Genomic DNA, 10,845 nt, shown 5'->3' on the forward strand with positions numbered 1-10,845 from the left:
TCCCCCCCTCCTCTCTCTGTATATTAGACCACTTCTTGTCGTTTCAGGTTTCAGGACCAGTGGAGGCTGACAACCCCTCCCCAGGTGGCGCCGGCCCCCCCCACTGTCTCCGCAGCATCTCTCTCTCTCTCTGCTCCCGCTATGCACACTCACCCCATCCTGTCGGTGTGGGGGGGCGGGGGAGGGGGGCAGGGCGACCACAGGCCCGCCGCTGGGGGCATTTACTACAACAGCAAACGCTGATGATGCTTTTAGTCCTTTTCACACTTCACACATCGCATAGACACACACATACACACACAGACACACACACATGGACACACAACACACTGCAGTACAGACGGCACTAAACAGGCAGCCAACCCAACACATGATTTATACACAGAGAGCTGAAGCCGACATAGCTGAGTGGCAGGCAGGCAGGCAGGCAAGTTTGCGTGAGGGTGAGGAAGGCAGGACCAGAGACGAGGGTGTTTTTTGGGGTGCGGACCTTAAGGTGCCCCCTTTCTCTGACGACGCGCAGTGCAGTCACGGCTTGTCTGAGGAAGGCTGATGATGATGATGAGCTAACAGCATTGATTATTAATTCAAATTAAAAGAAAAAAAGAGGAGTGGGCCGGAGCTGTTATTTTAGGGCAGGGGGGAAAAAAAAAAAAAGTCAGGGGTGGGGATCTTCTGTGTGGAGACCTTTTTGTTTTTCTTCTTTTTGGAAAAAAAAAAAAAAAGGGGGAGTGGGTTTGAACAAATGTTTTGCTTTTTTTATTTTTATTTTTAACCCATGAGTCTGTAATTAGGAAAAAAAAAATAAAGACATTGTGTAAAAATGAAAACTGCGTCTGTGTGAGTTTATCCTGCGCTTGGACTGATTAGACGTAGTGAAGAGCAGATGTGTTCACCATGAATCACGTAGAATCAATAAGCTGCATATTGTCAGGATGGAATCAGTCGCTGGAGCTGAGCGAAGCCACACCTGCAGCGTTTTAATGTTAAACATAAAATGACTTTGACAGTTTAAACGCTTGAGCTTACTTGAAATGATTTGCCGACCAAACATCTGGTACCAGTTTTTGGATTAAAACGTGACTTATGAGTTTTATTTACTGCATCTGCGACATCAAACGGACCTATAGGAATCCATTTATACTGAGCGTTCAGCAGCAGGTGGTGGAAAGGCCTCGCCGACATCTGGCCGTTCATCCAGATTCAGGTTCTCTCTGAACGTCTTGAGCTCTCTGAACAATTAGTCCAAAGCAGAATCCTGAAATCTGTGTCTCCTAATTGATGGTTTGTTTGTTCCCCTCAACCAGGAGGAGCCGTGACTGCCCTCTAATGGCCATGAACAAACGTGGCACACAAATGAAAGGTTGAACAGTAAACGTTTATTGCGGTGTGGTGGGGAATTTTTAAACAAACTAAAAAGATGAAATCCTGCGGTCTCCTGACACGATGCCTCAGGTCTATCTGTGCTTCTTGAAAGCTGCAAAGGAAAGAAATACGAGATGATTAACCTTGAAAGCTGCATTTATCCTGAATAAGATCAAATTAGAACCGACTGATTATGTCTGGTTGGTTTATGGAACAACCACGACCCTGCTGAAGTGCTGGAGCAGTTCTTACGGTAAGTAAGAGTTAAATGATCCCTCACCTTTTCTTTTGGTTTTCTTCTTCATCAGCTTCTTCTTCTTCTTGGGTCGAGCGTCGTCCCCGTCCTGCACCCATAAAGAAAACGCGTTAAGACCAGCAGCCACATTAAGAATCGAAATTAACGCGACAAACAAAGCTCCCATTCATCCTGCTCCGGATCGGGCCTGCAAGCGACGTCTATTTGCGGCTTCTTCCAGGACAACATCTAAACATAGCTCGTGGAGTTTCCAGGTCCCTCTTAAATACACTTAACTGAAGGGTTTTTCCACATCCGCACGCAGCGGAGCGAACTTATCAGCGAGAGGCTGAGCGGTCATTAGTCCGAGTCATTAGTCGTCTTTATGACAGCAGACAGGAAACAGAACAGAGACGGATGCCAAACCTGTGTAGGCACAAATTATAGCTGCTGCCAGCAGAACTGCCAACTCTGCACCAGACGACTGAGTCACAGAGGTACCCACATGTATTAGCATTTAGCTAAACATGCCAGAGCCCTTCAACACACACACACACGTCTTCTGTCCAACGTTAAGTGTGTGCTGGAGGCAGCCCAATGTGAATGACAGTCAGTATAAATCATTAAGCCTTTCTGGTCGGTTTCCATTCAGCAACAATCCCACCAGTACGCGTGCCAAAAGCTCAGGGTACCTTGGAGTCTCCACCTGAGCCAAACTACCAGGAAACCTCAGTCCCAACCCAAATCAAACTGGATCGACAGCAGCGTTCCCGTACCTGTCTGCCTTCGCCGCCGGTCAGAGCCGAGATGTCGCCGAAGTGCGTGATGCCGCCGAGCTGGCCCGACATGCCCATCTGGCCTCTCTTCCTGGCGTTCTTCTGATGCTTTGGCATGTTCAGACGCACCATCATCGACTCCTCGTAGTGTTTCCTGGGAGGAAGAAAACAATTTAACAAGGACGCTTGGGAGACACAAACTGCCAGACAAAAGAATACTAAGATTAGTTTGTGGGAGACGATAAAAGACCACAAGATATCTGCAAAAGTCTCATCTACCCCAACCTATAGTGTTGTGACTTTATCAGATGTAAGTAACATGATTCCACTGAGTGTCCACAGGCTCTCTCTCTACCTTTATAAGGAAGATAAACGTAAGTACAGTCGTGACTCAATAACCTGATACTAAATGTAAAACCTTCTTTTATGTCGGATATCAAGGCTGTCGGATTGTCCAGACGGAGATCCAGATACAAGGAGGGCTTGATGCTGGAAGGCTCATTAGTTGTTCATTATTGTTCATAGTTGTTATAATAACTAGTAGTTCTGGTCCCAGTAGAACTTTCTGCTCTCTGGATGTTCAGGCCCAACTAATGATGAATATTCTTCCTGGTCGGGGGACACTTCCACCCCGGGGCAGCGCTCTGACGGGGTGGAAGTGTCCAGAACACACAGGCAGTACTTGGCTGCTGATGCTAGTTTAGTTAGCGCTCACACTTCTGTTTCCTCCATCGGTGGCGGCGGGGGAGTGGCAGATACGCTCCACCGTTACCATCCATGTTTACTTCCATAAACACTGAGCACGCTCGCTGCGTGTGACGTCGTCGTGTCCTCTTCTGCGCATGCGGGACACTTTTGGCTCGTATGAAGTTCACACAGCAGATCACATACAAGTCGCATTGAACTGGAAACGTGAAGGAAGTCACAAAGAAATCCTCATTGAGCATCAAGTCCTGCAGTGTGAACGTAGCCAATCTGTGGGATTGTTCAGTCAGATAATACGCCGTCATCCTGATTGGTGACATTAAATGTCATGTCGGAGTCACAATCCAAGGCTGTCGCTATGTTAAGGCTGTTTTTATGGGTTCTGTTGGTTTTTCCTAAAAACTTGTCAGATAGCAGGTTTAGGATTGTTAAGGGTCGATTATCGAGTCACGATTGTACCTGTGCAGCTCGTCGCGGCTCTCTCGCTCGCTCTGGAAGTCCCGTCTGTCCCTGATCTCTTCGGGGGCGTCGCTGTACTGCTGCCTCAGCTCCTGGATCACGGAGCTTCTGAGAGCTGCCTGTCGGCGACGCTCCACCAGGGCCTTCTTTTTGTCTGCCTCCGTCATGTCACCATCTGGAGGAAAAAAGAAAGTTGACAGCAGGGCCGGAGCATCTTCTACAGGAACCAGACTGTAGTGCAGATGTTTGGTGGTGTGAGGTTTGCTTCTGGCAGCACTGATGAGTGTTTTTAAGAGCAGCTCCAGTCACAGAGGTGAATGAATGACGTTACCATAATGCATCGGGGCGATCTTGGGCGGTACATATTTCCTGCCACTAGAGTGAGCTGCTTTCTTCTCTGAGGCCGCCTTGTCCTCAGCTTCGTCTTCAGACTCCCCAGAATCACCCAGCTGGGCGACAATACAGAGAAACAGTCGGTCAGCAGAGGTCACTCAAACAAAAAGAGGAATTAAAAGGAGCAAACCTACTTTGCTGATGAGATTCTCAGGATTAGGACGAAGCTGCAGCGGGTCGTTTTCAGCTGTAATCAACAAAAACACGAGACAGCGTTGAATGAAAAGTGGATGAATGCAAACCACGAGTCTGATTTCTGTCCTTCAGATCACTGACATCACATCAGTCTCACCTAAACTTCCAGTCACAGCCGTGCGCACCAGTTTATCGATCTGGTACTTCAGCTTGTGGTCCAGCGGCCGCATTTTCTCCAGGACCTTCAAAAAGACAAGGAACATATGTAATATGTTGTCTGGACAGCTGTGAGTAAACACCTTTGTATCATCTTACCGTTCTGATTGTGACCACTCTGTTCAAGGCGTCGCTCTCCTTGATTTTGCCTCCTTCCGTCTTGATGCTGATCAGGTGAGTGAGGTCCTGCAGGTAGAAGAGCAGCAGGTGGTAGCGAAGGTCCAGGAAAGACAAACCCTGCAGGGAGAGAGGAGGCAGATGGAGAGTTGAAGAGAGCTGAAGTTTGTCTCAACAGGACCTGGATGTCTCCACGTCCTCTCCACTCAGCGGAGGACACCTGGCGGCTACATCAATGCTCAGACATGATTTCTGTGTGCAGGTAAGTTCGTGATCATTGTGTTTAAACACAACTTAAGGAAATGCAGAAGGGATCTTTTGGATGGCAGTAAGGATGACTGATCTGTGTGCTGCACATGATAGAGGTCCAGTGATGTGGATTTTCAGGACTACTGGTCGCAATCAAGGAGACTGATAACTGATATCTGGAACACATCTGTTGTATGAGTGGAAACTTCGGAGTCAAAATTAAAAATAACACCAACTACAACAAAAAGCTTTTCTTAAACGCCTTATGGATCGATGGATGTTTAATTAAAAGAGGATTTCTCTACAGGTAACCTTCACTATTGACAAGTTCTTACTGTAATAAATCAGACAGTGCTGCTGGTTGGACTACAGATGGAGAGAAGCAGCTGCCCCAGAGCCAGATGAGTACATTCAATTAAAAATAACAAAATACTAATGATCAGAGAAATGCTGAAGGTTGGAGACGATAATCAGCCGATCCTGTGCCTCTTACCTTCAACATATATCTGAGTATTTTCTTCTGTATCTGTGTATTATTTCTAAGACCTAAAGAAGCCTATTATGCGTGAGTAAATGACTGGAGAGGGTTTGTCTCTCTTGGGAGCAACAAAACATCCTCTGTGCAATAAACACCCGCATCACCGGCACTCTGTAAACTAAAATGTTTGCCATGATCGAAGTCCATAATGAGGGAAGTCCTGGTCCAAGACAGGACGGTCCTGCTGCCGACCTGCTCAGGTTCAGGGTCCCTCACAACAACACAGCTGATTACAGCTGGTGAGGAGTTTTATTTCCAGCTCTGATCAAGTCTTTACTCACCTTTGATGTTTTAAGCGCCCCATCTTTGACTCTAGTTAGCAGCTCACGAACATGACTTGTGACTGAAGCCACCTAAAGAGGAAAAAAAAGAAATAAAATGTTTTATCTCTCACATCTACAGCTCCTGTGTTCGCCTCAGTGGTTCAGAGAAACACAGAATACACCAACAATAAGACGTTAATAGATCCAGATTCAACAGCAGTATTTTATAAAGAAAGAAAGAAATTAAGAATCTCCACCAGCAAACACTACAAGGATCACACAGGATCAGTGGCATCGTTAGACCTGGACGTCTAAAGATAGAGCCCTGGATCTCTTTTTATGTAGAAGTCTTTCCTCACAGTTGATTAAACACCTGCAGCTTCAGGATCCATCGAAGTTTCTGTAGTTTGATAAGTGACCAGAATAATAAACTGGGACTTAATTTTTAATGTTGTCATCAGCACAGACAACAGAACTGTCCTGATTATTATTAGTTATTGATTTGAGGGATTTTATAGCCCATAACTAACCAGCATCTCTGCCCCTGAACTACTCAAAGGTTCTGTCACAAAAACTACTGTTAAATGTGATCAGCATTTAAAAATTAAAACCTAACCTACAAGACAAAACAAACTCACTCTGACTGGCTAAGACAGGCAGCTTTAGTCGAGCCAAGTGGTTCATTTATGTCTACTTATCAGGTTAAAGTGTAAAGATGTCTGGGCTTGTCTGATCGTATAGACAACAACAACACAGCCTCTGTATGGGATTAATATTTAAAACAACATCTTCGTACCTGTTCTGTGAGATTGTTCAGCAGCTCAACAGCTCTGGGTAAATCACCTTCAATCAAATCCTGTGAGATAATTAAATAACACGTCAGAAATACAGCGAACACATAAACTTTATCCACATGTAGCGGTGCAGCAGAGAGGGCGGAGTGTGCAGCTAGCGGCTAGCTTCAACTAGCGGCTAGCTGGTTAGCACACGTCTTTAAAAGCAAAACTATTCAAACTCTCGCTTTAATAAACCTCCTGCATCAAGGAGAGCTTCACTAAACGCATTACACTGTTAGAGTTATCCGTATGCTAACACATGCAGTGGAAATATAGAATAAAAAGCTCGTTAAGCAGCAGCTAGCCGGCTTGTACTCACGTTGTCAACAGGAGCCGCCATTTTAACTCCACTGTAAACTACGGAAGCCGCAAAGGAGCGAAGTGCCGCGGAATTTAATCAGTTGTGCAAACTTTACTATTAAGCTAGTTAGTGGCACCAAGGAGCAGATTTTAATCAGCTAAAATGCATTCTTAGTCTGTAAATGATCTAAGGTGGCCTGCTGCTAAAAGCTGTTGAATTTCTGCATCTTTAAAAACAAAGAAAAAAACATAAATGCAGCATTTATGGTGTTCTTGTCATCAGGTGGTGGAAGAGAAACAATCTGTAGATGTGATGAGAGTCACAAACATTTAGTCTGAATGTTATCTGTGTGTGTGTGTGTGTGTGTGTGTGTGTGTGTGTGTGTGTGTGTGTGAGAGAGAGAGAGAGAGAGAGAGAGAGAGAGAGGAAGTGATGGTGTGATGTGGTACCTGTCTCTGTCTCTTTCAGTCACACAGTTTGAGGAGAACCTGAAGAGAACTCTGAGAGTTTGTGGAGCGATAAGTCATGGTGAGTCTCATCTTCAGAGCTTATTAGTTATTAATTAATTATTATTAGTGTGACGAGGAGAAGCGAGTGCAGAAACTAAGCAAGTATAACTTTGACCCTTTCAATAAAGAAACCATGCAAAGAATTAAAAGTGGTTTGATGCAGCGGCTCCAAGAGTTCAGCACGTTATTCACAGTTTTTTCTTTTTTTTAATTAATAGAATTAAAATCCTATTTATTACTGCGAATGTAGATGTGAAAAGAAAATGAATAAAAAGGGAATATCAATAATCATAGATGTTAAACTAGAACACAGAGCTCAAAGGAATTAATTTACATTTACAGTCAGCAGCCATTATTATTACTTCTATTATTATTCTATATTAATTATTATTATGATTTTTGTGCATTTAGAAACAAACCTGATGTTTTTGTGTTGATGTTGGACTGTCCAGCAGTTCTTTTGTGTTTTATCTGTTCAGTTAATTGATTTTTTGGCCTCTAAAAAATGTCAAAAAAGGAAAACTATACAATCATGTAGAGCTGAAGTTTACAGATTTTTATTGCTTTTTTTGTACAAACACGATTTCAAAACTCTGAAACCTAAAGTTGCTGTAATAGAGACCGAGAAACCAAACTATTAATTTGTTCTCAAAATGGTTGCTGATGAATTAATTCAATAATTGAGCAGCTGTAGCTCAAGTTTCAGTGAGTTTATTGTTTATTTTTTACTCAGTTATCACTCATCGTACAGTCTACGTGTTTAAATCGTAACAAAGTCAAGAATCTACTGCTTACAAACAACATATATTCCATGTGACTGTATTTTCTGCTCAGAATCATTTGTGCCGAATTAAAGTGTATTCTTGAAACGCTTCATCTGAAAAGGATGGCAGCCGAAGAAATGTCTATTTGTACGCGGCATGAAGTAGGAAATATTGACATAATTTCCTTTAGCGGATGTCAAACACACGTAAACTCCTTTGTGAGTGCAAGTTCTGGATTAGTAGCTGTTTTTAAAAAAAATGAGAAGGTAAAAGTCGACAGTAGAAAGCAGAATAAGTCCCTTCAGTGTGTTAAATTATAGTATAATATATATTCATTAATAGTAACAGTTTATTGCCTTTTTTATCGTAGCTGGTCAAGAACATTTTTATACGTGATCGAGGTTTATTCTGCTCAGAATGGTGGTGATGCAGCAGGAGCTACGATCAGTGAAGGAAACCAGTCTGTTAACTTATTTGACATAAATTCACACGCTTTTCTTTTATGTCAGACAATTTGATAAACAAAAATGTCTCTCATGCTGAAGTCAATAACAGCCCATGTGGATGTGTGGATGTGTGTATGTATATTGAATTTGATGCTTATTTAAGATCCTTCTGATGCTGACTAAAACCTATTTGATGGTGGAAAAAAATCCTTATGCAGGAAAAACCCTTCATGATTTTCTACAACTCATTCAACACTTTGCTTTATGTGTAAAATCCTAATTATAACTAATTACTGTGAAATCTGTCTTCTTGATCTATTTTACTCATTTTGCTTCAAAGATCAAAACTTTATAAAAGAGAATAAAAGCGTCTTATTGTGCCTCCTCCAGATGTCTGATTCCAGGGTGTCCTCTGTCATCCAGGAGTGGGTGAGCTCGTACCCGGGTCAGGGCCAAGGCCAGACCCTGAACCCCTCCAACCAGTCCACCAATCAGATGTCCCAGATGGACATGCTCTCGTACTCTCAGGGGATGATCCGGGGCGGCGCCGACGACAGGGTGGCAGAGCAGATGATGGGACTGTCGTACCTGCCGTACACGCCGTCCTGCCTCACCAACACCTCCAGCCCGTCCAGCACCAACCACCACCAGAGCAGCACCCAGCAGGTGAGAGGAGCTTCTGGTGAGTGGACAGAAGGATAAAAACTGTCCTCCTGCAGCTTAAACACTTTTGTTCTTCTGACTCCAGGACTTCTCTCCCTTCCTGCTGCCCACCCTGAGAGCCCCGGTGACCAAGAGGAGCATCAGCAAGGACAGTGCAGAGTATCGCCAGAGACGAGAGAGGAACAACATCGCGGTGAGGAAGAGCCGGGACAAGGCCCGCCGGAGGATCATGCTGACCCAGCAGAGGGCCCTGCAGCTGCAGGAGGATAACCAGAAGCTGCAGATGAGGATAGGACAGCTGACGCAGGAGCTGGACACTCTGAAACACATCCTGTCACAGCGGCACCTGCAGGGCGCCGAGGAGGGAGCAGCAGGGGAGTCCAGCATCTGAACACGGCCCAGAACCACATTCATATTTAACATCCAGCTACAGGCTTCACAGTCATTATCGGTGTGTCCAGGCAGGCCTCCAAGACCCAAAGCCAATCACGTCTTAGTGCTTTTTTATCACAATTGGGGAAATGAGAAAGTGACCTAGAGGTAGTAGATTTGAAATTGATTATTTTGAGTGGAATGTAATGCGAGACATGGAAGTGGTTCATCGTAGTTTTATGTGGGAGGAAACCCGACACACCGGCAGCGTCGTAGCTGCTCCTGAGGTCGTGACCTTCACACTGTGTCAAGGGCTTTTCAGGGTTCACTGCAAACTGGGCTGCACGTGTCCCTCTTCATTTAATTTGGTAATATCTGTCCAGCTTTACATTTGCAGAGGTTCAGTTTAAATCACAAAAGTCCGTCTCCGGTTGTTGATTAAACCCTTAAAAACTCCTCTCTGTGTAGCAAAGTTAGATATTTAGTGTTTATCCATCAGAACAGCTGTTGGCCTACATAGAAGTAAGCATTTACCTAACATGTGAAGATCTTTGTAGTCTGAATCTTTCTGTGTACACACCCCTGAGCCACTCGCTGCAGATCGAGTACACCAGCTCACCTTTCACTAATCAAACATTGTTAAACCACTTTATTCTACACAACGGCAAGTTGTAATGCTGGAGTCATTCAGCCATGAATGTCGACTCATTCTGAAGAAGAATAATGATACAGAAAGTCCCAAGATGACAGGATGTTTGTTTGTAGGACACGCTGGAAGTCTGAATCCATATTTGTGCAGTTTGAGGTTAAAAACACTCTGACTGCTGACGTCACTCATGATGTGTATTTTAGCATAAATATAATAAAACCTCGTATGGACAGATTAACAAAGTAAAACTTGATTTTTTTCCAGACGAGGTTTTCATGAGCTGAAATGACAACTATCACTGCAATGTTGTAATAGCCGTGGCTAACTAGCTAATGCTAAGCTAATGCTACTACTTTATCTCTAACTTGGATGGAATTAGTTAAACTTTACATTGTTTAATGCTTTCAAAACAAGCGGACATTTACGTTTTAAATTAGCATTTGTTCTAATTATCCAGTAACCTGCTCGGTTAGCACTGTTGGTGTTAAGCTAGTTAGCGAGCTGTGCTAACCTTTGCAGCTTACAGGAGAGCAGATAAACACACAGGTTAAATAATAACTGTTAAAATATAAAGAACAGGCAATATAGCAGTTAGCTAAATTAATAAAATGTTAAAAAGAAAATCTAAATAACTGAAACTTCCTTTTAGGTAAATGAGACATGAGCTCAATATTTTTGAAATCGAGGCTGTGACGCTTTCAGGAAGTTAATTAGTCACCGGAAAATTATGAAAAAGGGAGTTTGAAGTCCTGTTACTGTGACAGACTCCTGTATGTACTGTAAGCAGGCCTGTGCTGGGTCTACATGTAGATAACCTGACTGTAAATGACTCTGGAGGATTTGCTCTTTTATTG

The 10,845-nt window shown here is 43.7% G+C and overlaps 3 protein-coding genes across 4 annotated transcripts in view; 2 read left to right on the top strand and 1 right to left on the bottom strand.

Moving 5' to 3' along the window:
- pabpn1 (poly(A) binding protein, nuclear 1) overlaps positions 1–725 on the top strand; it is a 12,523-nt gene extending 11,798 nt beyond the window's left edge. For both annotated transcript variants that reach the window (XM_008292781.1, XM_008292783.1), the window contains exon 7: positions 48–725. In XM_008292781.1, coding sequence (XP_008291003.1) covers positions 48–243 — 196 coding nt within the window. In that variant the 3' untranslated portion in view covers positions 244–725. The remainder of the gene's footprint in view (positions 1–47) is intronic.
- Positions 726–1,357: 632 nt separating this feature from the next.
- ngdn (neuroguidin, EIF4E binding protein) lies at positions 1,358–6,643 on the bottom strand. The gene is made up of 11 exons (XM_008292780.1): positions 6,607–6,643; positions 6,248–6,307; positions 5,470–5,541; positions 4,384–4,521; positions 4,226–4,310; positions 4,068–4,120; positions 3,872–3,989; positions 3,541–3,715; positions 2,377–2,530; positions 1,646–1,709; positions 1,358–1,477 (listed from the first exon to the last, which is right to left on the bottom strand). The coding sequence occupies exons 1-11, from the start codon at positions 6,625–6,627 to the stop codon at positions 1,458–1,460; spliced, it is 960 nt and encodes a 319-aa protein (XP_008291002.1). The 5' UTR covers positions 6,628–6,643; the 3' UTR covers positions 1,358–1,457.
- Positions 6,644–7,050: 407 nt separating this feature from the next.
- cebp1 (CCAAT/enhancer binding protein (C/EBP) 1) lies at positions 7,051–10,229 on the top strand. The gene is made up of 3 exons (XM_008292787.1): positions 7,051–7,116; positions 8,698–8,973; positions 9,056–10,229. Exons 1-3 carry the CDS (start codon positions 7,114–7,116, stop codon positions 9,359–9,361), a joined length of 585 nt encoding a protein of 194 aa, XP_008291009.1. The 5' UTR covers positions 7,051–7,113; the 3' UTR covers positions 9,362–10,229.
- Positions 10,230–10,845: the final 616 nt, after the last annotated feature.

This window comes from Stegastes partitus, unplaced genomic scaffold, assembly GCF_000690725.1.
Source record: "Stegastes partitus isolate 25-593 unplaced genomic scaffold, Stegastes_partitus-1.0.2 Scaffold832, whole genome shotgun sequence".
Taxonomy (NCBI): Eukaryota; Metazoa; Chordata; class Actinopteri; family Pomacentridae; genus Stegastes; species Stegastes partitus.